This window comes from Cyanistes caeruleus, chromosome 7, assembly GCF_971803275.1.
Source record: "Cyanistes caeruleus chromosome 7, bCyaCae1.hap1.1, whole genome shotgun sequence".
NCBI lineage: Eukaryota > Metazoa > Chordata > Aves > Passeriformes > Paridae > Cyanistes > Cyanistes caeruleus.
Window position 1 is genome coordinate 39,955,315 of NC_141707.1, and position 25,066 is coordinate 39,980,380.

General features: G+C 41.9%; 1 protein-coding gene across 29 annotated transcripts in view; it reads right to left on the reverse strand.

The window, feature by feature from the left end:
* NEB (nebulin) overlaps positions 1-25,066 on the reverse strand; it is a 96,448-nt gene that overhangs the window by 60,607 nt on the left and 10,775 nt on the right. For all 29 annotated transcript variants that reach the window (XM_086897958.1, XM_086897980.1, XM_086897979.1 and 26 more), the window contains exons 13-58: positions 24,949-25,050; positions 24,759-24,866; positions 24,560-24,664; positions 24,073-24,171; positions 23,738-23,842; positions 23,084-23,191; positions 22,256-22,567; positions 21,565-21,771; positions 20,789-20,893; positions 20,527-20,634; positions 20,061-20,372; positions 19,468-19,674; positions 19,069-19,173; positions 18,353-18,460; positions 17,829-18,140; positions 17,429-17,635; positions 16,871-16,975; positions 15,992-16,099; positions 14,730-15,041; positions 14,332-14,535; positions 13,769-13,873; positions 13,332-13,439; positions 12,671-12,982; positions 12,143-12,346; positions 11,698-11,802; positions 11,498-11,605; positions 10,301-10,612; positions 9,779-9,982; positions 9,333-9,437; positions 9,133-9,240; positions 8,659-8,970; positions 7,806-8,009; positions 7,355-7,459; positions 7,155-7,262; positions 6,681-6,992; positions 6,000-6,203; positions 5,543-5,647; positions 5,343-5,450; positions 4,869-5,180; positions 4,360-4,563; positions 3,991-4,095; positions 3,191-3,298; positions 2,275-2,586; positions 1,546-1,749; positions 1,131-1,235; positions 543-650 (exon numbers count right to left, since the gene is read on the reverse strand). In XM_086897958.1, the coding sequence (XP_086754084.1) occupies positions 543-650; positions 1,131-1,235; positions 1,546-1,749; positions 2,275-2,586; positions 3,191-3,298; positions 3,991-4,095; positions 4,360-4,563; positions 4,869-5,180; positions 5,343-5,450; positions 5,543-5,647; positions 6,000-6,203; positions 6,681-6,992; positions 7,155-7,262; positions 7,355-7,459; positions 7,806-8,009; positions 8,659-8,970; positions 9,133-9,240; positions 9,333-9,437; positions 9,779-9,982; positions 10,301-10,612; positions 11,498-11,605; positions 11,698-11,802; positions 12,143-12,346; positions 12,671-12,982; positions 13,332-13,439; positions 13,769-13,873; positions 14,332-14,535; positions 14,730-15,041; positions 15,992-16,099; positions 16,871-16,975; positions 17,429-17,635; positions 17,829-18,140; positions 18,353-18,460; positions 19,069-19,173; positions 19,468-19,674; positions 20,061-20,372; positions 20,527-20,634; positions 20,789-20,893; positions 21,565-21,771; positions 22,256-22,567; positions 23,084-23,191; positions 23,738-23,842; positions 24,073-24,171; positions 24,560-24,664; positions 24,759-24,866; positions 24,949-25,050 (7,926 nt within the window). The remainder of the gene's footprint in view (positions 1-542; positions 651-1,130; positions 1,236-1,545; positions 1,750-2,274; positions 2,587-3,190; positions 3,299-3,990; positions 4,096-4,359; positions 4,564-4,868; positions 5,181-5,342; positions 5,451-5,542; positions 5,648-5,999; positions 6,204-6,680; positions 6,993-7,154; positions 7,263-7,354; positions 7,460-7,805; positions 8,010-8,658; positions 8,971-9,132; positions 9,241-9,332; positions 9,438-9,778; positions 9,983-10,300; positions 10,613-11,497; positions 11,606-11,697; positions 11,803-12,142; positions 12,347-12,670; positions 12,983-13,331; positions 13,440-13,768; positions 13,874-14,331; positions 14,536-14,729; positions 15,042-15,991; positions 16,100-16,870; positions 16,976-17,428; positions 17,636-17,828; positions 18,141-18,352; positions 18,461-19,068; positions 19,174-19,467; positions 19,675-20,060; positions 20,373-20,526; positions 20,635-20,788; positions 20,894-21,564; positions 21,772-22,255; positions 22,568-23,083; positions 23,192-23,737; positions 23,843-24,072; positions 24,172-24,559; positions 24,665-24,758; positions 24,867-24,948; positions 25,051-25,066) is intronic.

Consider the following 25,066-nt stretch of genomic DNA (forward strand, 5'->3'; position numbering starts at 1 on the left):
TATCATGTGATCTTAGTACAAAAAGTTGAAATATCAAATTTGATAGAAAACACAGTGTACAAAAATCTGTTATCCTCCATCTCTAAGTGATCCTGCCTCATCCCAGAAACAAAAGCTATCACAGTCATTGCATAGTTTATCCCTGTTTTTATGTTCAGACATCTTGAATTTCATTATAACACTTGAACAGGAATATTGTTTGAATTAGAAATGAATCTGACAAACTCTACCATTGGTTCATACACCTTTTTGATCATGTTGCTGGAATAGCCTTGGACATCAAGAGAAGGACTGCAGGGAGCGTATCAATAATCTTCACATTATGATATTTATTTATTTATTACAGGGATGTATTCCTCAAAGTAGAAATATTGGCAATCCCTTTCTTCCATGCACTAAAGGCAATGTAGTGGAATCATTAAAAAGAATCACTAAGAAAAAAGATTTCAGTAGGATCTATTCTATGAAGTATGACATTAGCAAACATTCTGATTCTTTTCCATTACCAGATCCTCAGAGAAATGAGAAGAAAGCCTGCTCACCTCACTGGCAATCTCCCTGGAGGCTTTGGCAGACTGAATGGGAATGGCATCAAAACGCAAATCATGGCCCTTCTTCTTCGACTCCTCTAAGGCCAGCTTGTACATTTTCTGTGAGAAAAAATTCACAATTTACTTCCAAAAACAAAATAGCATTTCAGTTAAGCACATCTGAGTAATAAGACTATTTAAGTCCCTAAACAATACTGCTGATTTTCAGGCAATTTAAATATCTTCAGCCCAGCTCTGCATTTACTAGAAAATAAAAAACCAGCAGATTTCAAAGATCTTGTAATTTTTTTGTAGATGCTTGGAAAATGGAAATCATTTAAGGAAAGCTAAGAAAAAATAGGTATTTCCATACCTTACTGTAGAAATTATTTCTTATTTATGGGGGATAGTATATTTTAATAGCCCAATTAGATATCCAGGAGGTCAATTCCTAGAACAATTCTCATGTCAGCATGGGAACAGGCCATTTGTGGAAATTAACAACCTGACAATATTTTAATATTAACTAAAAGTCGGAGATGACAAAAGCATACTTGTCAGAAGGACAAGTTAATTGTCTCAGCTTTCAGTTGCACTCACCTCACTGTAGTTCACTCGGTTTTGTTTGGCCAGCAGGATTTCTGGCGTGTCAGGCATGACGTGAATCGTGGTCTTGTCTTTGTTCCACGCTTCAGTGTACAAACGCTGAGAAGGAAAACAGGAAGAGATTGACATGGAATTCAAAACCACATTAATATTTCAATAGACAGGGAAAATATAGAGCATACCAGATGAAAATATAGGAAATATATCAAGGATAATAAGTTAGGTAATCAGGAAGAGATAATATTGACAGAAGGAGGATTGACTTGTGGAAATGTAACAACACTTTAAAAACACCACATTGATTAAGGAGAAAGAATTAACCAATGAGCATTGCTTGTTCATTCCCAGTCCTGACTCCAGGGGGGAGGCAGAGACCTCAGAGGTGCCGCCCAGAGGGATCAGGACTCACCTTGTTCATGGTGTCTGCGTTCTGCTTGGCCAACACCATCTCCAGGGAATCCGTGACACTGGTGAACTTGATGGTGTCCGGACGCTGGCGGTAAATTTTGTCGCTCAGGATCTCCCCTGCTCTCTTGGCCTTCTCAACTTCCAAGGAACCAGCTGGGACCCATCCAATGCCTCTCAGCCATTCCAGGTCTGATTTGTAAACAGCCTGAAAAAAATTTGAAAGTCCGTTACGTATGTGCAAGTGTGATGGAATAGTAAAATTATTATAAACAAGCACAACTGGGTATGTTTCTGAAAAAAGAGTTCTGAAAACAATTCTTGATCTTGAAGGTTAAGTAAAATAGTTATTAAATAAGAACAATAAAAGAAGTTTTGCAGGTAATGCTAATGTGCTAACAATGCTAATATCAGAGTAACACACAAATTATTGTCAGACTAAGACACAAATTATTGTGTCAAATTATTATCAAAAATATTATGTCAAATTATGTCAAAATACTGTGTCAAATTCTGCCAAATTATTATCAGATGAAGAACTGAAAAAATAGGATTAAACATAAATTTGATGAAAGAATTGAAAGAATGAAAACATCTCAACAAGTCTGATGTAAGTGACTAGAGCCTTATAATCCATATTTGAAAAATTACGGATAGCACGGAGTACTTTATTTTGTATTACAGAATTACTGTATTGCAGGAATACTGTACTACAAATGTAGGATTTGCTCACATCACTCTGCAGGTCGTAGGCTTGCTTGGCGTGGATCACATCGTTCTGGTCGGGCAGACAGATCCACTGGTGCAGGTAGTGCCGGTAGTCTGCGTCGCTCACCAGCTGCTGGCACTTCTTGGCCAACACAATTCCCAGCATGTCCACAGGGCTGCTGAACCTGGTCTTGGACTTCTCAAAGTCCTTCTTGTACTCCCTGTCACTCTGGATCTTGGCCACGTGCATCGACCACATCATCTTGGGGTCGTCCTCGATGTTCCTGGCCCCGATGTGGTGACCCAGCTGCTGCCGATACCCTTCCTTGTACTTGTACTGAAACACAGACCAAGATATTACACTTCTGTATCCCCTGTAAACATCAGTTATATTAAATATTAATTAATATATCAATTATATATTAATTATGAGTCATCATATTGAATATTTCTAACAACAACCTTTCCAAACTTATCTATAACCTACCATTAAAAAAAACCCCAAACAGTCAAATTAATTCTCTCTATAATAATATCCTAGGATTCTAAGACTAAAGCTTTTCACTCTTTGAGTTAGAACACTAAACAGAAATTTTTTTATCATTTTGCTTTTTGAAGAAATGTATATTACTAATATTAGTGAAAAATAATCCTGGTCTTATTAAGTGTATTTAATCCTTTCTACATATAATGATACATATACTGCAAATATTTACACATATAGGGCTATGAGCTATACAATTATCATGATAGCAGCATTATATTGTTCTTATAATTATCAATGTTTATTTTTTTAAACACATATGATAATTTACTTGGAAAAATCTATTACTTTATGGTCAAAGTTTAACTGCAGTAGCTTTTACAGAATCCAGCTGATAATTTCCAGGTTGCAGAGGAGAGATGTCAACACAGAAAGAAAGAAAAAAGTAGATTCTTACATCACTGGCAATTTGCCTGGATGCTTTGGCTGCTTGGATGGGGATGGCATCAGCTCTCAAATCATAGCCTTTCTTCTTTGCATCTTCCATGGCCTGTCTGTATTGTTTCTAGATGAAGAATTAAACAATGGGACTCATATAAGTTCCATATATTATATTTTATGCAAAACAAATTGCTTGGAAGTAGATCTAATAATTGTGTTTAGGTTTATTATACCCAGTTTAACCTACCTTTAACTCAAAACCTCAGATCAGTAGCTGATACAAATTCATGTCAAAGGAAGACTTTTGCTAAATACATTTGTTAATAAGTTTTTATTTTATTGCTTTAAATAATGTAACATTGACTACAATTTAGAGCTAAATTTTTCTTCTATACAAATGGAGTAATACTTACTTTTTAAAACCACTGATGTAATTGAAAAAACTTACTGATGTGAATTTGCCTAAAATAATGTTGAACACTGGTATCATACCTTTTCAGAATTATGCTAGTAATTACCTTTCTGATATTAATTTTTGCCTTCCCAACATTATGCACACTGGCAGAAATGACTCCCCAAAATTCAGTGTAAACACACAACTTGTGTGGAATGTATGGAATTTCTTCTCACCAGTGCTCACTGTTCTAAGTATGCCCTACTACAAATATACAAACATGATTTTAAAGTCACAATATTTTGGATAAATATGAGAGTTACTTAAGGAAACTGATAGTGTCACCTCTAGAAGGTTTCCCAGACCATTCCTGATCCAGCCATGGCACAAAGCAGTTACATTTGGAGAGATCCCACACTCACCAGACTGTAGTTTTTCTTGTTCTCTCTTGCCAGTGTGATTTCAGGCGTGTCAGGCATGATGTGGATTTGTGTCTTGTCTTTATCCCAGGCCTCTGTATACAAACGCTGCAGGAGAAACACAGCAGAGTATTTGGAGACATTCACAATTGATAACAGTGACAAATTAACCCAGTCATTATCTAGGAAGATATCATTAAATCAGCTCTTGATGAAAACAAGTTTCCCATTGATTACCAAGAATGGAAATTATATTTTTACAGCATTACTGTGCTGAAATCTCACAGCACAGGCACAGGTCTGTGTCCTAGTCCTGTCTCAGGGGTTTAGGCAAAGAATGTTGATGTGTTACCTGATCCAATCCAGACTCACCTTGTTCATAGTGTCTGCGTTCTGCTTGGCCAACACCATGGGGAGAGAATCTGGGATGCTGGTGAACTTGATGGTGTCAGGATGCTGGCGGTAAATTTTGTCACTCAGGATCTCCCCTGCTCTCTTGGCCTTCTCAACTTCCAAGGAACCAATTGGGACCCAGCCAATGCCCCGCAGCCATTCCAGGTCAGACTTGTAGCAGTTCTGTTACAAAATATAAAGGCAGCAGTTAAAAACTTCCCTTTATGTGTTAATCAGCATTTCAATATATTAAAACTGACTATTATGACAGATTATATGGAGCTAATTCTGCTGTTTGGCTGTATATAGACCTTCAAAAAGCTCTTACATTCAGATTCCTTCACTCCTCAAAATATAATGACCTTGCTTGGAATAGGGAAAAAAACCCACAATGTGACAAAATACAACATGAGAGCAATTCATTTAGATTATATTCAAAGGAAATTCCACACATTTCAGCAGTACAGGGCTTATCAGTAAGTACTCACATCACTCTGGAGGTCGTAGGCTTGCTTGGCGTGGATCACATCATTCTGGTCGGGCAGACAAGTCCATTCATGTAGGTAGTGCCTGTAATCAGTATCACTGACCAGCTCCTGGCATTTCTTGGCCAACACCACTCCCAGCATGTCCACAGGGCTGCTGAAGTGAGTCTTGGACTTCTCAAAGGCTTTCTTGTACTCCCGGTCACTCTGGATCTTGGCCACGTGCATTGACCACATCATCTTGGGGTCATCCTCAATGTTCCTGGCCCCTATGTGGTGGCCCAGCTGTTTGCGATACCCTTCCTTGTACTTGTACTATGGACAAAAACATGTTCACTCTTAGGTTGGGATTTTTATATGGCCCCAGCAGCCCCTGTAGCATCACCTCCTGAAAATACAGCAGCTGAAGCCACAGAGAATGTAAAGAAAGAAAGGATTCAGCCCCAGCACGTGCCACGAGGGCTCCTGCGCACTCACATCACTGGCGATGTCCCGGGAAGCTTTGGCAGACTTGATGGGAATGGCATCTGCCCGCATGTCGTAGCCCTTCTTCTTCTCCTCCTCCATCGCCTGCTTGTACAGTTTCTGAAACAGACACCACCATGCCCTCAGACAACGCTGCTGCCTGGGAGATGCAGTGCCCAAGGATGGAGCCTGCACCCACAACCACCACCCACCTCACTGAAGTTCACTTTGTTCTGCTGGGCCAGCAGGATCCCAGGGGTGTCCGGCATGATGTGAATGCTGGTTTTGTCCTTCTCCCACGCTGAGATGTACGAGCGCTGAAAAACGAGGAGGACGGAGGGAGATAAGACCACACAGGCTGAGGAAAAAAACTCAACAGCAAGATTGGCTCCATGAACCAAAGCAAGGGGGCTCTACTTTGTACAGACTCAGGAACTCCTGCTCTTTCCCCAAACCATTCTGATGCTTCACCCTTTTCTTTTCCGCATTGCACCCCAATACTGCTTCAACCACACAAGATTGTTTGATCTCAAACAAGGAACTCAAATTCCTGAGGCAAGAGAAGCCAACATTCCCATTGCACAACCTGAGCCATGGAAGGACATAGGCCAACATCCAGGGAAGGAAGGCATCTGTTTCCTTCAGGATATAAACACAAGGAAATCTCACTTGGTTCATGATTTCAGAGTTGTGCTTTGCCAGCACCATGGGCATTGAGTCAGGAAGGCTCGTGAATTTGATGGTGTCTGGGTGCTGGCGATACTTCTTGTCACTCAGGATCTCGCTCGCCCTCTTGTTCTTCTCAGCATCCAATGATCCAATTGGGGACCAGCCAATGCCCCTCAGCCACTGCAGGTCAGACTTGTACACGTTCTGGAAGGACAGGAAAAGAGATCAGTTCAGCAACATCCTCACTCCAAGCAACCTCATCTCCTACCACATGAAACTCCGCTTAATGGAGCACATTCCCCTAGGACAACCCACCAGCCTGTGCCACAAAAGTGCCTCCAGATAAGTTCAGCTCCAAAAAACTTGTCTCCCCGCTCCTGCAACACCACAAGAGGCTGTCAAGAAATCCACAAGTCTTCCCCCTCTATCACTTTGGTTTTGCCATCAAAAACGTTCCAAATTTTGCAATCTGCAACTGGCGGAGACATTGGAAGAGCCATTTCTATCTCCTAATGTTCTTCATACCTATCTCAGCAACAAAATTTCTTGGCTTTGCCAACCCTTGGTTCTCCAGGAAAAAAGAGATTTGAATTCCCCTGACCTACCCCTGGCTCACAGACCTCCTCCAACAGTAAAATAGATAACCCAAGGTTGTCACACAGCAAATGAAGAACAACTCACATCACTCTGCAGGTCATACACTGTCTTGGCATGGACAACATCGTTCTGGTCCGGCAGGCAGGTCCAGCGGTGCAGAGGGTGCCGGTAATCGGCATCACTGACCAGCTCCTGGCATTTCTTGGCCAACACCACTCCCAGCATGTCCACGGGGCTGCTGAAGTGGGTCTTGGACTTCTCAAAGGCTTTCTTGTACTCCCGGTCACTCTGGATCTTGGCCACGTGCATTGACCACATCATCTTGGGGTCATCCTCAATGTTCCTGGCCCCTATGTGGTGGCCCAGCTGTTTGCGATACCCTTCCTTGTACTTGTACTATGGACAAAAACATGTTCACTCTTAGGTTGGGATTTTTATATGGCCCCAGCAGCCCCTGTGGCATCACCTCCTGAAAATACAGCAGCTGAAGCCACAGAGATTGTAAAGAAAGAAAGGATTCAGCCCCAGCACGTGCCACGAGGGCTCCTGTGCACTCACATCACTGGCGATGTCCCGGGAAGCTTTGGCAGACTTGATGGGAATGGCATCTGCCCGCATGTCATAGCCCTTCTTCTTCTCCTCCTCCATCGCCTGCTTGTACAGTTTCTGAAACAGACACCACCATGCCCTCAGACAACGCTGCTGCCCGGCACGTGCAGTGCCCAGGGATGGAGCCTGCACCCACAACAACCACCCACCTCACTGAAGTTCACTTTGTTCTGCTGGGCCAGCAGGATCCCAGGGGTGTCCGGCATGATGTGAATGCTGGTTTTGTCCTTCTCCCATGCTGAGATGTACGAGCGCTGAAAAACGAGGACAGAGAGGTAAGCTCATACAGGCTCAGGGAAAAAATTCAAGGAGCAAATCAGATCCACAAAGCAAAGCCAGGGGACTGTACTTTGCACTGATTCAAGAATACATTTCTTTTCCCCAGTGTTTCCCATGCTTGAACCTTTTCTTTTCCACAGTGCACCCCATTACTGCTCCAATCACACAAAACAAGAGTTTATCTCAAATAAGGAACACAAATCACTGAGGCAAGAGCGATTTCCTCCCCTTGCAAAACCTGGGCCATGGAAGGACATAGACCAACATCCAGGGAAGGAAGGCATCTGTTTCCTTCAGGATGCAAACACAAGGAAATCTCACTTGGTTCATGATTTCAGAGTTGTGCTTTGCCAGCACCATGGGCATTGAGTCAGGAAGGCTCGTGAATTTGATGGTGTCTGGGTGCTGACGATACTTCTTGTCACTCAGGATCTCGCTCGCCCTCTTGTTCTTCTCAGCATCCAATGATCCAATTGGGGACCAGCCAATGCCCCTCAGCCACTGCAGGTCAGACTTGTACACGTTCTGGAAGGACAGGAAAAGGACACAATCAACTCAGCAACCTCCTCACTCCAAGCAACCTCATCTCCTACCATGGGAAATTCCACTTAATGGAACACATTTCCCTTGGTCAACCCACCAGCTACCAGGAATGGCACTCTCGTTAAGATCAACTTCTCACACCGAGCTCCCTACTCCTGCAACACCATAAGTACCCACCAAGGAATCCACCCACCGCCCTCCCTCTCCATGTTCTTGGTATCCCCAGCAAAGCCCTGCCCTATGTGGCATTCTGCAGCTGACAGAGGCATGGGAGGTGCCTTACGCCTCCCAAGACCCTTTGCTCCATGCACCACTGTACACAAACCTTGCCATTGCCACTGCTGGTCCTCCAAAGGCAAAAATGTGATTCTGTTGCCCTTCCCCTGCCTTACTGTAATGAAGGTCCCAAAACTCTCCCCATAAAATATTCAGGGCAAGAAAGGATTCTTCTGTGACCATGAAGGATGAACCATACAAACATCATCGCTGACTGCCCAGGAAAAGAAGTGCCACAACACAACCTTAGTCCCTCAGAATTAGCCAAAAATTATTATCCCCACATTGAAGACTTCCAGCAGAGGAACACGAGAGAGACTTGTGTTTACAACACAGCCAATAAAGAACAACTCACATCACTCTGCAGGTCATACACTGTCTTGGCATGGACAACATCGTTCTGGTCCGGCAGGCAGGTCCAGCGGTGCAGAGGGTGCCGGTAATCGGCATCACTGACCAGCTCCTGGCATTTCTTGGCCAACACCACTCCCAGCATGTCCACGGGGCTGCTGAAGTGGGTCTTGGACTTCTCAAAGGCTTTCTTGTACTCCCGGTCACTCTGGATCTTGGCCACGTGCATTGACCACATCATCTTGGGGTCGTCCTCAATGTTCCTGGCCCCAATGTGGTGGCCCAGCTGTTTGCGATACCCTTCCTTGTACTTGTACTGTAGGAAAAAACATGTTCACTCTTAGGTTGGGATTTTTATATGGCCCCAGCAGCCCCCGTGGCATCACCTCCTGAAAATACAGCAGCTGAAGCCACAGAGATTGTAAAGAAAGAAAGGATTCAGCCCCAGCATGTGTCACATGGGCTCCTGCGCACTCACATCACTGGCGATGTCCCGGGAAGCTTTGGCAGACTTGATGGGAATGGCATCTGCCCGCATGTCGTAGCCCTTCTTCTTCTCCTCCTCCATCGCCTGCTTGTACAGTTTCTGAAACAGACACCACCATGCCCTCAGACAACGCTGCTGCCTGGGAGATGCAGTGCCCAGGGATGGAGCCTGCACCCACAACAACCACCCACCTCACTGAAGTTCACTTTGTTCTGCTGGGCCAGCAGGATCCCAGGGGTGTCTGGCATGATGTGAATGCTGGTTTTGTCCTTCTCCCACGCTGAGATGTACGAGCGCTGAAAAACGAGGACAATAGGAAAGAACATCACACAGGTTTAGAGAAACAACCTCAATGAGAAGATCACATCCATAAATCAAAGCAAGGTGGCCTGGACTTTGCACTAACCCAGAAACTCCTGCCCTTTCCCCAAAACTTTCCAATGCTTCACCGTTTTCCACATTGCACCCCAATACTGCTTCAACCACACAAGATTGTTTGATCTCAAACAAGGAACTCAAATCCCTGAGGCAAGAGAAGCCAGCATTCTCCTTGCACAATTCAGGCCATGGAAGAACCAACATCTTCACAAAGGAAGGCATCTGTTTCCTTCAGGATATAAACACAAGGAAATCTCACTTGGTCCATGATTTTGGAGTTGTGCTTTGCCAGCACCATGGGCATTGAGTCAGGAAGGCTCGTGAATTTGATGGTGTCTGGGTGCTGACGATACTTCTTGTCACTCAGGATCTCGCTCGCCCTCTTGTTCTTCTCAGCATCCAACGATCCAATTGGGGACCAGCCAATGCCCCTCAGCCACTGCAGGTCAGACTTGTACACGTTCTGGAAGGACAGGAAAGGACACAAACAGCTCAGCAACCTCCTCACTCCAAGCAACCCCAACTCCTACCATAGGAAACTCTGCTTAATGGAGCACATTTCCCTGGGTCAACGCGCCAGCACCCATTCAGGGCTTGTACCCATATCGTAGGGCTCTTCACACCATTTTCATCTGCACCCAAGACTTACCAACCCTTGGTTCTCTAGGACACAATTTCAATCTGTTTCCCTTCCCCTGACACACAATCCCTTCCTCCAACAGTAAAAGAATTCAGGACAGGCAACACAGGAGTGTCACACAGCCAATAAAGAACAACTCACATCGCTCTGCAGGTCATACACTGTCTTAGCATGGACAACGTCATTCTGGTCCGGCAGGCAGGTCCAGCGGTGCAGAGGGTGCCGGTAATCGGCATCACTGACCAGCTCCTGGCATTTCTTGGCCAGCACCACTCCCAGCATGTCCACAGGGCTGCTGAAGTGGGTCTTGGACTTTTCAAAGGCTTTCTTGTACTCCCGGTCACTCTGGATCTTGGCCACGTGCATTGACCACATCATCTTGGGGTCGTCCTCAATGTTCCTGGCCCCGATGTGGTGGCCCAGCTGTTTGCGATACCCTTCTTTGTACTTGTACTGTAGGAAAAAACAGTATGCACTGAGTATTATTTTAGTTTTCTTTACATTCCTAGCAACCCCTGTGGCACAACCTCCAGCCAATTTATCAGCTGAAACCACAGAGACTTTACAGTCTGAAATGTTCAGCTGGTGACCCACGGTGTACAGCTAGAAAAGAATCCACACATTATCCTTCTGATAAAACACATTTTCTAAGACTCTCCCTGGCTTATGTATTAAGACCTACTGGTCAGTAACTGAGAGGAAGAAAAGTCTCTAAATCATGAAAGCTATACGAAAGACCTTAAGTTCAATAGATGAACCTAAAGAATCATTTACTGATCTTCAAGCACAATGGTCACATCAACACTTACTCAAACTACTGAGGCAATAAAATGTAACTACACAGAAAAGCAAGACAGCAAACACATAAAGGAATGCAATTTTGTATTAATACCTAAGAGTAAAAAACAATGATGCTTTCCATACAGCTTTAATTTTTATATGAAAAACTGGTTTAGGTTTTCTTTCCTCATGCACATCTCAGGTATGTAGCTGCAGAGCCAGGGACACAAAGATGGGCAGTGTTGAGGGCAGCCCAACATCTCAGAACTCTAGGCTGTTGCACAAGGAGATGCAGTCACAAACCCAGGAGGGACCCAGCTTTGGGCTGTGGCCATCATCCAGTTCCCATAGATACCCCTCCACTTCTCCTAGGCCTTCCCTTGCAGCACTGCTCACCCAAAACTTGCAGGGACAGCTACAGGTGGACAGTGTAGAATAAAACCTTTCATGGGCAACTGAATGGCAGTGACATGTAATGGATTTGCAAATCCCAGGTTCAATTGCCAGCATGTGGCACTCATGTGAAATCACGTGCCACAAGGGTTCCTGCGCACTCACATCACTGGCGATGTCCCGGGAAGCTTTGGCAGACTTGATGGGAATGGCATCTGCCCGCATGTCATAGCCCTTCTTCTTCTCCTCCTCCATCGCCTGCTTGTACAGTTTCTGAAACAGACACCACCATGCCCTCAGACAACGCTGCTGCCCGGCACGTGCAGTGCCCAGGGATGGAGCCTGCACCCACAACAACCACCCACCTCACTGAAGTTCACTTTGTTCTGCTGGGCCAGCAGGATCCCAGGGGTGTCTGGCATGATGTGAATGCTGGTTTTGTCCTTCTCCCATGCTGAGATGTACGAGCGCTGAAAAACGAGGACAACAGGAAAGAACATCACACAGGTTTAGGGAAACAACCTCAATGAGAAGATCACATCCATAAATCAAAGCAAGGGGATTCTACCTTGCACTAACCCAGAAACTCCTGCCCTTTCCCCAAAACTTTCCAATGCTTCACCCTTTCGCACATTTCACCCTATTACTGCTCCAACCACACAAGAGTGTTTGATCGCAAGCAAGGAACTCAAATCCCTGAGGCAAGAGAAGCCAACATTCCCATTGCACAATTCAGGCCATGGAAGAACCAACATCTTCACAAAGGAAGGCATCTGTTTCCTTCAGGATATAAACACAAGGAAATCTCACTTGGTCCATTATTTTGGAGTTGTGCTTTGCCAGCACCATGGGCATTGAGTCAGGAAGGCTCGTGAATTTGATGGTGTCTGGGTGCTGGCGATACTTCTTGTCACTCAGGATCTCGCTCGCCCTCTTGTTCTTCTCAACATCCAATGATCCAATTGGGGACCAGCCAATGCCCCTCAGCCACTGCAGGTCAGACTTGTACACGTTCTGGAAGGACAGGAAAGGACACAATCAGCTCAGCAACCTCCTCACTCCAAGCAACTCCAATTCCTATGAATGGAAGTTCTCCTGAACCAAACATATTGTACTGGGTTAACCCACCAGCCACCCATTCAGTGGTTTTGCCCATCCCCTAAGGCTCTTCATACCATTCTCCATTGCCCTCAGAGTTTGTCTTTCCCATCTGCTGATTCTCCATAAAAAAAGCCAACTTGGCTCCATTGCCCTTTCCCAGCGACACAGATCCCTCCTTCAAAAGTAAAAGAGACCACAGGACAGACAACCCAAGGCTGTCAGTAAAGGACAACTCACATCACTCTGCAGGTCGTACACTGTCTTGGCATGGACAACGTCATTCTGGTCCGGCAGGCAGGTCCAGCGGTGCAGAGGGTGCCGGTAATCGGCATCACTGACCAGCTCCTGGCATTTCTTGGCCAACACCACTCCCAGCATATCCACAGGGCTACTGAACCTGGTCTTGGACTTCTCAAAGTCCTTCTTGTACTCCCTGTCACTCTGGATCTTGGCCACGTGCATCGACCACATCATCTTGGGGTCGTCCTCGATGTTCCTGGCCCCAATGTGGTGGCCCAGCTGTTTTCTGTATGCAGTTTTGTATTTGTACTAATTGAACACAAAAGAAACAATTACTACGTCTCTCTGAGCTGCCATTTCAGTTTCTCTGTTGTTAATATAGTAGTTAAGAATTTTGAATCTAACATATTTTAATTTGCTTGTGGTTTTTCCCAGAATTGTTAGCATTTGTTATAATGTCCAGGAGATATTATGGGATTTCTCATACCTATAACCTATCATCTTTAAACTATTGCATTTAATTTAATTAACTTTATACAATTAAGAATTATACAACCTTTGAGGAGGACAGCAATACAACTGTGCTAAAATTTTACATAAATTTTATGTATAAGCATAAAATTGGGTATAAGCATGATTTTCCCTCTGCAAGACCCACCTCACTGGCTATGTCTCGGGATGCCTTGGCTGCCTGGAGGGGGATGGCATCAGCAGGGAGGTCGTAGCCTTTCTTCCTCAATTCTTCATATCCCACCTTGTAACGTTTCTGTTGGAGAAGGATTCAAAGGAATTAATGCAGATTAAACTCTCTTGGCAGTTTTTCAATTCTACAACTTTCCGCCTGTGGTTATTGAAAAGAAAGCACTGGTTTCTAAACACAGTTTAATTAATTAAATTAAACTCCACACCCTGCTATCAAGGACATGTATTTTGTAACCTTGCATATAAAATACTTTTAAATTACACTTTTAATATTTTCTGATTATTTCATTGAATACCAAAATTTTCTTTTAGCCAATATATTATTCCCAGATCTCTCTGTAGAGGTAATACAACCCTGTGATTCTCTATGCCCAGTTTCAAATGCAGACTTACATCACTTGTGTTAATCAAGTTTGATTTAGCCAGCAAAATTTCAGGTGTATCAGGCATGATGTGAACCTTAGTCTTGTCCTTGTTCCAAGCTTCCCTGTAGAGTACCTGAAAGAAGCACAAACAAAAACCTGATCCAAGATTCACCTGCACAGCAGTAATTTCCATTCACCTTTTCCCTGCATTAGCAAAGCAAAGATGAACTAAGCAAGAATTTGGGACGTAAACAAGACAAGGTAGGAAAATCAAATAATACAATGACTTCTTACTGAAACACAACCTTTTTTTTTTCTTCTTTACATCCATGTAATGCCAAGGAAAGAGCATTAAAACAATACATTTACATACTGCCTACTAAAGGTCTTGTTTGCAGTAAGACTGAGTAAATTATCAGTGCTCAAGAACTTCATATTCTGAAAAAGGCACAAAGAGCAGTGAGTCTCTGACTAAAATCACCTGCTATCTGCATATTGTAAGTGCATGTTCTGAACCAGAGATCATTTTTAAAATGTACATTAATGTATTCACTTATTGAATCCCACGTTCTGTGTCTAGAGGCAACTTACATCACTCCTGTTTTTGGCATTAGATTTTGCCAAAACGACATCCATGGCATCTGGGATGCTTGTGAACTTAATAGTGTCTGGGTGCTGCCTGTACTTCTTCTCACTCAGTATTTCAGAAGCTTTCTTGTTCTTTTCAGCTTCCAGAGATCCCAAAGGACTCCATCCAATGCCTCTGAGCCACTGTAGATCTGACTTATACACGTTCTGTTCAGGATAAAAATCAAAACCATAGAAGATTATTTCACTGTTCATTGATTAAACCCTATCAAAAGTGTAACTGGCAGTTTAGCTCCAATCTGATTTATACTGATATCAAAAGCGAGTCATCAAAGATACTTTCCAATAAGCAGTAATTCTTTTACATGGAAATAAGTGAATTAAACCCAGAGGGAGCTTACATCACTCTGCAGCTCGTTGACCCTCCTTGCCTCTGTGACATCGACCTGGTCTGGCAGACAAGTCCAGCGGTGCAGTATATGTTTGTAGTCCACATCACTGACCAGCTCCTGACACTTCTTAGCTAGAAGGAAGCCCAGCATATCCACGGGCATATTGAACTTGGTCTTCCACTTCTCAAAGTCTTTCTTGTACTCCCTCTCACTCTGCATTTTAGCTACTTGCATGGACCACAACATCTTGGGGTCGTCCTGCAAGCTGCGGAATCCGATGTGATGTCCCTGCTGCTTGCGGTATCCTTCTTTGTACTTGAACTGCAATGGCAAAGGTGGCACCACTCAAATCACAGTAACAAACATGTAAAAGACACAAGCAAAATACCAATATATTCCCTCATTTTAACATTCCTCATGAAATTACCCTTGGAAGAGTCCAAGGCCAGGCTGGATGGGGTTTGGAGCAACCTGGGGTAGTGGGCACCCTGCCCACAGAAAGGCTGGAACTGAATAATCCTTAATGTCTCTTCCAACCCAAACCATTTTGTGGTTCTATGATTCTATAAATGAACAACTTGTTATGGCATCTCATGTATAGTTATAGCAGCCCCTTGACTAATGTGCATGACTTGGTGTCAGTGAATGTTCTCCTCTGGAAAAGAAAGAGTCCTTGGGAAGGAAAAGAGCATGGAAACAGGAATGGTCTCCTGTGCCATCTGATTCACACACTTACTCTGTTCAGAGCTCCCAAATACTGACACACTGAAATATTATAATGAATAACATCATCTACTATGAAAAATTGTGAAACACAAAGATACTTAAGCACAGGAAACATTCTCTAATGATTAATAAAATCTCTTCCACGAATGCAGGTGTTGTATTTGTACCAAGTTATGGTAACAGCAGCCTGTGTGCCACCACATCTGTTCAGAGTTGTAATGAGGATTTCTCTGGATAGGCACTGGGCTCAGCTAATTGGACCAAATTTGCTGCTGCTCTGAAAGTGAAGCAGCCAAAAGAGCAGAAAGCCTCCTCCCTTTTATGACCAGCCATGTCATGAATGGACCAAACTTTGGGCTTGTTAAGATGCCAGAGAAACTCTTGTTAAATTGGACAAAAACAGCTCAGGAAGGAGTTTTGTCAGCAAAGCTGTTTTTTACTCCAAGCAGCACCTTAGAAGAAAGATGTATTTCAATTTTCTGTGACTCTGTAGGTTATAACAACCAGATCAATGCATGTCACATCAAGTTAAAAATGCTGCTTACATCACTTGCAATGTCCCTTGAAGCTTTGGCAGCTTTCACTGACATGGCTTCAGGTGTGAGGTCATAGCCTTTCTTTATCATTTCCTCCCAGCCAAGCTTGTAGAGTTTCTGAAATTGAAAACAATATTAATTAAAACCAGTCATATGTATGTCACCTGCTATTTAGATACACTAATGATGCAAATTCTGGTCACCTCACAGGCATCAGTTATGAGAGAAGGGCTGCTAGAATGGGAACTGAGAAATGGGAAACTGATAAACAAGGAATGCTGGTCTTCCAAGGCTTAGGAGAGGAACTAAATAGTTTTTCACTATTTAGCAGCTTCCCACTGTAGCTTATCTTGATTTGAAACATATCTGGAGAATTTGAAATACATACATCTGAGATAACTGAACACTTTTTGATTGGCTTAACAAAATTTTAATGAAGTTTTCCTGAAGCCATTTAACAGTCAAGTCAGTTTGTGCACAGTTGATTTTAAGTACAGGCATTCTTAAGTCAAAGATTTGCCTCTGAGCAATGATTCAAAGCAAACCCCGAGTATTTTCTACTAGCACAATTGTCACTTTCTCCTACCTGAAAGCTGAGAGAAAATCTGGAATCATTGCATCTGCTTTCTCCCACAGGTTAGGTTAAAAATATACACAATTAACTTGTAGTTTTATAGTGAGGAATTTTTAACATGGATTCTATACTAAGCATAGAGTACAGACTATGCACTTCGAAAGCAGGACTTATATTTTCCATACATTATAATGCAATTTAATCTGTTAGCCTGTTACTCTCAAAGTATTACCCACATGAAATTCTTGCCTGTGTTCTAAATCTCCAGTAGAAATTAATTTAAAATGTTGATGGGATGTATCAAAATACTCTACCTGACTATAGTTTGTCTTGTTCTGTTTGGCCTGTAGAATATCTGGTGTGTCTGGCATCACATGGACCTGAGTCTTGTCCTTCTCCCAGGCTTGGGTATAAGCATGCTATGGACAGAAAGTTACAGCAGATGTGTTAATATAAATGACAAAAGATGGTTCTTCCAGGGTTTTCACCTTTGCATTTGGATATGGATGAGTAAAAAGGAGAAGCTGCTGACTCAGATTTATTTTACTGTGAAATGATCTAATCCAGAATCAGCTGAATTACTGTCTGGTCTTGCTTCTAATGATATCAGGATTTTCAGGACCAGTCATTTCTATATAAGAATGGGGTGAATAGAGTTTGGAGAAAAGTGAGAAAAGATTTCTTTACCCAATGCTGTTTATCAAGAACTGTTTCATTGAAGAAAAAAACAAAACAGTGAAGAAAGAGGAGCGTGTGGCAGTTGTTTTTTCCAGGGGAACATTGCCACATAAAGATGTGACAGAGATTTGCAGAGTGATTTTTGGAATGGATGGCATGTGAATGCCTGCCTGGCTTTTTCCCTAGATACTCACTTTGTTCATGATGTTTGCATTCTGCTTTGCAAGGACCAGGTCCATGGCATCGTTCTGTTTGGTGAAGGGGAACATGCTGGGGTGCTGGCGGTACTTCCGATCGCTCGCAATCTCCGTGGCTTTCTTTGACTTCTCCACATCCAGAGAACCAATGGGACTCCAACCAATCCCCCTGAACCACTCCTTGTAATCCTGCTTGTACTCATTCTGCCAAACAGGACACAAAAGCAAAGTTTACAATGTACAAACAGCTCACACAGAATAATCCAGTTCTTTCCAAAACACAGCCATGATGGAAAAACAAAAGCCACAAGAAGAAGAGAGCTCATAAAAAATAATCCTGCTCTTTCCAAACCGCAGCCACGATGTAAAAACAGCAGTCACAAAAAAGAAAACTTACATCACTTTGTATCTGATTCATGTTTCTGTACAGCTCCAAACTCATTGCATCTGGCAGGAGCATGTACTGGTGGATCAGGCGTTTGTAGTTGGCGTTGGTGACACGGTCCTGGGCCTCCTTGGCTGCCACCACGCTGAGGGCATCGGAAGGTGTCTGGTAATGAGTCTTGCTCATCTCATAGGCCTTCTTGTACTCCCTGTCTGACTGCATCTTGGCCACTTGCATGCAATGGACAAGTTTGGGATCATCCTGGAGGCTGCGGAAGCCAACGAGTTTCCCCTTGTCTTGTTCATACCCCAGCTTGTATTTATACTGGAAGAGAACAGAAACAGAGACTTTAATTCATTTAGATTTGAAATTAAGGAAAAAATTCTTCCCTGAGAGGGTGCTGAGGTGCTGGCACGGTGTGCCCAGAGAAGCTGTGGCTGCCCCTGGAAGTGGCACCTGGAAGTGCCCAAGGCCAGGTTGGAGCGCCCTGGGATAGCAGATGCTCTCCCTACCCATGTTTTCTCCCAAGAACTTACATCACTGGCAATATCCCTGGAAGCTTTGGCAGCTTTGACAGGAATAGCATCAGCCCTGAGATCATATCCTTTCTTCCTGGTTTCTTCAAATGAAGACCTGTACATTTTCTGCAAAAGGAAAAAGAAACATCTTTTAAAAAATAAAAATTTTACATGTTTTCCGTGTGCACAAATATTGGTGGAAAGTTACATCTCTAAGGATGTCATCTTAAAAAACAAAATGAGATAAAAATGTCTATTTCTATTTCTGCCCACGTTGCAGATGTGCATAATTACAAGCAATACTTTATTTAGCATATGTGGATTTAACAATTGGCTACCAAAACCTGTCTATAATGCCATCTTTTACCAAAACACCAGGTGCTACCTACATTTTGAATCCTGTCCAAACCCTTGTGCATGGGGAAATAAAATAATCAAGAATAAAATAATAAATACAGTAATAAACACTAACAGCACTCAAAGTCTACTGTATTTTGTTAGCAACTGTTATATTTTAATGGTCTGCATGAACACTTCACAACCTGACTATAAACATGGCTTTTCCTTGGCAATTCTAGGTATCTAATTTTGGGGAAGGAAGCAGGGAAAAGGAAAATTAATAGGTTTTGTGAAATTACTACAGGTTGGCAAGGTGGGACTTTGCATGCTCTCATCTCATTTTTTCCTAATCAAAAAAATAAGAGCAAGGTCACAGCCTTACAAACAACACTCACTTCACTTATATTGAATGCATTTGCTTTTGCTAAAGCAATCTGTGGAATATCGGGGGTGATGTGAATTTTCTTTTTATCTTCTTCCCAGGCTTGTTTGTACTTGTGCTGGAAGGATTAAAAAAAAAATAAAAATTAGAGACTTCAACATCTGTTATTATTAAATAAAACTATTTAAAATACTATTTTCCACTTGAAATCCAAACTGCCTTGACAAGGAAGTGTTACTACCATGGGAGGGACATTTATCTTTTTATTTTAGCACTCAAAGCACATTCATTAGCTACAAACTAAAACCATGTTTTCTAAAGCTCTGCATGCAGTAGGGCTGATTATTAAATCAGGTGTAGATGGCTGCCCACTTCTGCAAGCTTAAACGAATTCTGATGAGCACTTTCTTACCTCATCCATGATCTTGGCATTATTTAAAGCCAAGACCATGTTCATGGAATCCATAGGAACAGAGTACTTCAACTTGTCTGGATGCTGGCGATATTTCTTCTCACTCACAATTTCCATGGCTTTTTTGTTCTTCTCAGCTTCCAGGGAGCCCAGTGGGATCCACCCAACACCCTTCATAGTTTCATCATACTCTGCTTTGTATTGATTCTGCAAGCAGAAAGTAGATAAAAAAACAGTGTGAAGCATAAAAATAGTTTGTAAATTTGGAAGTACAAGATAAAATGCATTAAGGAAAAGTGAAACTTCTGTCTTGGTCTGCACATAACTGTGGCTCCTGAAGAGCCTGATGGGACATGTAAGGAGTAAATATTCATAAAATTGCTTATTTCTAAACTCAAATTAATTAATATTTCAGAGTCTAGGAAAAATAAAAAGTAGTTGTAATTGTTGAAAAACTTGTAAAATTTACTACATTTTTGTAGACATCTGATCTAATTTCACTAAGAACATAACACTGTTTATCTTACAGTGTTTTTTCATAAACCAAGCACCTTTGTATTCACAATGCAGAGGCTGAAGCACCTCTTACTTACATCACTTTGTAACTGCATCATGTTTTTGGCCAATTCGATGCTCATGGCATCAGGCAGGACGTTGTAGGTGTGGATTAAGTTCTTGTAGTTTGCATTTGTAGCCACTTCCTGAGCTTTCTTGGCTGCCACCACGCTGACCATGTCAACTGGAGTGTGGAAATGGGTCTTGGCCTTCTCATAACCCTTTTTGTACTCCCTGTCAGATTGCATCTTGGCCACCTGCATGAAGTGCACCAGCTTGGGGTCGTCCTCCAGGCTGCGGAATCCGATGTGCTTCCCTTTGGCCTTCTCGTAGGCCAGTTTGTATTTATACTGAGAGCAGGAAAGAGAAAAAACAGCAAAAACCTCAGTTAAAAAATACAATATTAAGCTCTGTTTTATCACTGAAAAAACAGATCACAAGATCTCAGGTTTAGTTGTTTAATTTAAATAAAGTCCTGGAATGGTATGGCACAACCAGACTTACGTCGCTCGCGATGTCCCTGGAGCTTTTGGCTGCTTTTATTGGAATTGCATCTGGCTGCAAGTCATAACCCTTCTTCTTGTCCTCCTCCCATCCAGATTTGTAAAGTTTCTAAGTTCAGATGTGAAAGAGAATAGATGTCATGAAAGCAGAACTCTGAATTTAAACATTTTCAAACAAGGCATTAAAATGACAGTGAGGCACTGAACACCTAGCAGGTATTAAATAATAATTTTTTTAAAATTCATTAATTAAAGCAACTCACATCACTCATTGTCATCTGGTTCACTTTGCACTGCAGAATTTCTGGGGTGTCTGGCATCACATGAATGCTGGTCTTCTCTTTGTTCCATTTATCTGTGTACAGCCTCTGCAATTACAAATGAATTTTTAGCTTTGAAAAGGTACTCGTAAAATTAGAGTTTGCTATTGTTCTGCTCATTTAAAATAAATCATATTTCCTAGAAATATTACTAGCACCAGAAATAACCTTCACAGAGCTGCTGAAGAGCAACATTATCTTCCTCCTTTCTTTAGTAATGTGAGAAATTTGCAAAGTATGTTTTGACAATTAATCAATATTGAAGCTGGAAGTTTCCAGTCTGTGGTCTTCCCTGCATTAATGGGAAGCAGAGTTTATTTTCATTGGACATTTTTATATTTTCATGGACATTTTTTTCCATGGAAAACAAGGAATAAGGATCAGTGGTGTCCTGGATAACTAGAGGTAAGTGTAGAGAACTCCACTTTCCAGGAAACTTGTACAAAACTGGAAGAATTCCAGGTTTCCTGCAGTTCACTTTTGTGAATACAGAAAAGGGATTATCAAAGCACCATCAATCTGGAGAAGAAATGTTTAATCTTTAGAAACAGAAAATGAAACTCCCTTAACAATGAGCAGTCAGATCCCTCAGTGTCCAGTCTTAACCAAGGAGCTACCACACCCATTGGAAATTTCAGCAATTCCACTGGGAATGCACCTTGCCCCACAACTTTGCAAGTCAAAGACCCAAACTTTGGGTCAATCCAACAACTTCCCACCTTGTTCATGGTCTTGGCATTTTGCTTTGCCAGCACTTGTTCCATGGCATCCATGGGGATGGAGAACTTGAGCTGGTCGGGATGCTGGCGGTATTTCTTCTCACTGAGAATCTCTGTGGCTTTCTTGGCCTTTTCTACATCCAGTGACTGAATTGGGACCCAGCCAACTCCTCTCAGCCAGTTGTTGAAGTCAGATTTGTACAGGTTCTTTTCAAAAATAAACAAGAAAAACACAGTGAGGCAAGAAAAATTAGTGTCTATATACATAAAACAGGTAAAGCCTTAAAACTTCCCTTGGTCATTCATTTTTGAGGGGCAATTTAGATTTAATTAAAATTTAAGTATGATAGGTTAGAATTTAGGAGAAATAAAATCACAGTAATTAAAATCTGACTACAAAAATACATCAATTAGTAAAACATGCTCATTTGCTGGGAATATGCCAAATATGGAGAGATATAAAATAAGCTGTTACTTGCTAGGTAAGTTTCTTAGAACTTCATAGCTACACATAATTCTGATAATGTCTGGAAAATAAATGGTTCCAAACCAACCACTTACATCCCAACCTGCTGTTAATCCAATATAATATATATTGGATTATATAAATGAATTTTTTAGCCTTGAAAGATGAATAATGTCACACAGTCATGATGGTAATTAAAGATGGAGATGATTATTGATGACATACATCACTCTGAAGCTGCATCACGTTTCTGGACAGCTCCAGGTTCACAGAATCAGGCAGGAGGGTGTAATTGTGAATTGGCTGCTTATAGCCAGTGTTTGTCACCACTTCCTGGGCTTTCTTGGCAGCTGTCACACTGAACATATCCAGAGGAGTGTGGTATTTGGTCTTGGTGACTTCATAATCCTTCTTGTATTCCCGATCTGACTGGATTTTGGCCACGTTCATGTAGTGAACAAGTTTAGGATCATCCTGCAGGCTCCGGTACCCGACCTGTTTGCCTTTGTCTTTCTCGTAGGATTCCTTGTACTTGTACTAGAGACAAAGGAAAAACAGCTTTACCCACTTGGGAAAGAGAAAACACACTTTGGATGGGTGTAAACACACTTGGATGAGTTTCAAAGTATTAATGCTGCAGTTCATTCTGTAACCTCATAAATGTTTTTTCCGACAGCACAGGATTATTTAGGGCAACAAAAGAAAAGCATTTTTGGATTTTTGAGCTTGTCTTGACACCTGGTACATATCTCAACCCACACCTGAAGCTACAAGCCCTCCCTCACCGTTGTCATTGATGCAGGCTTCCAACTCCCAGGGACATTCAGCTTTTAATTAAGACTATAATAATAATAATAAATTACTGAACAGCCTTACCAAACAATTCAACATCCCAATATTCAACTGGGGATGTTTAAGAGAGAAATGAAGAGTGACTTGTAATATTTTGCTAAAGCAGGATCACAGGGCTCCAGCACAGGTAAATAATAATAAAAAAAGACATTTTTTTCATCAGGAGGGGCACATGTTCCACTGGATGTAAATCCTACTTACATCACTTGCAATATTCCGAGAAGCTTTAGCAGCAATAATTGGAATGGCATCTGGTTTCAGATCATAGCCTTTGGCAAGGGTTTTCTTCCAGTCTGCTTTGTAGTTAGCCTTGGAGAGAAAAAAGGGAAGAGTTTGCAGCGTCAGGAACAGCAATTCTAATACAGAGTTTAAACCCATGTTTTTCTTGTAGGAGATTTTATTACAGGAATTAAAATCTCCAGTTTAGTCCACGTAATCTCATGGAAAAAACGTTAACCTGTACACAAACTACAAATAAATAAATCTACTACAAAGATAAACATGAATTCCACAAGCATTTTTGCACTTTTTATTTAGAACAACTCTATCAGTGGCATTTTTGCCCTCTCTTATACAAAACCCTATTTCATTTGACTGAACCTTCAGAAATTTTTTCCTGTTAGCTTCAAACTCAGGCTTTGTGCTCTAAAGAGACTGGAGAAATTAGCCTGGCTGATTTTTTTTTTATCAGTCTGGCCAGACTATTAAAATTCCAAGGTTATTAAGGGAGATGTCAGTTTTTATCTCATTCCTGGAAGGCTGATAATGCCACCAAAAAATTTAACATCACAAAGGCAATAAAATTGATACCATCAGTGGAGACCTTCATGGTGTTGAAATTCAAAATATACTCACATCACTGATGTTGTAGGCATTAACTCTAGCCTGGATGAACTGGGGCACATCAGGAGGGAGGTGATACTTGTGAATAATTTCTTCCCCTTTGGATTTATACAATATCTGCAAAGAAAAATAAAGGGAGGTATTTAGCATCCTAATGTATAGACAGTGAATTGAAAAACTATTTTAGAAAATCTGATTTCCAGGTGATGTTCTGCTGGAATTAAATTGCGGATACACGCTGTCACCTACACAATTATTTCAGGAGTGCTCTTAAAGCTGGAGGATGAAGTGAAGGTGGGCACCGGGCAGAAATAGGGAATGTCAGAGTGTTTCCAAAATTTACTTACATCACTCAGCTGTTTGCTGTTGATCTCTGCTTGCTTCTGTACTGGAGAGTCAGTCACTGAAGTGAATTTGGTTTGATCAGGATGCTTTTTGTAGGTGTACTGAAAGAAGATAAAAAATATTTGTAGAAAACACATATAAAGTATTTTCCAAGTGTGGATAAGATAAATAAAAGTATCAGTGAATGAACTTAAGTACTTTTAAAGTATTAATTTTTTAAAATATTGGTTTAAGCAGGTGAGTGTTTGAGGTTCATTCTTCATTTTGGTACTACTGCTCTCATTTTATGGGTTTACTGGTTACAAAAAGGATTGTGCTATATCTCTTTTGATCACTAGATGTCACAAACGGCTCTAAAATAAAGATGAAGGTTTTTTGGGTTTTTTTAAAAGTCACATATGGCAATGAGACCAAACTCAGAATCGCTGATGTTACCAGGGATCACTCAGTTAACTTTTCTGTGGTGAACAACTGCTGTCCTGTACTCACATCTTTACATTGCTCCAACTTCTTGATTGCTTCATACTCTTGAGTTATGGTCTGAGGGAAGTAGCACTTTGTCTTTTCCTCCTCATAATCTGCTTTGTAATTTTTCTAGGAGCAAGAGCAACATTCAGTAAAGAACCAGGACTGAGCTTTGTCAAAACTGTCAAAGTGATGGGGAAAACAGAACGATTGTCACACTTACATCACTTTTCATAGCTTCAACCTTCATGCAGTGGATTTGATGTGGATCCTCAAAGCTGCCCAAGTAGTGTCCCAAAATATTCTTCTGATATGCATCTTTATATTTCACCTGCCAAAATAACCACGAGTTGAGAAGCAAAAGTAATCGAGGGGGTCAGTACTGAAGGATAAACCCCAAGTGAAATACCTACATCACTAAAGTTCTTCAGAGCAGCATCAGTCTGGAACTTGGGTGTCTCACAGTAATTCATCCTGTTTCCTCTGGATTGTTCATAGGCTTCTTTGTACAATTTCTGCAAATCAAATAAT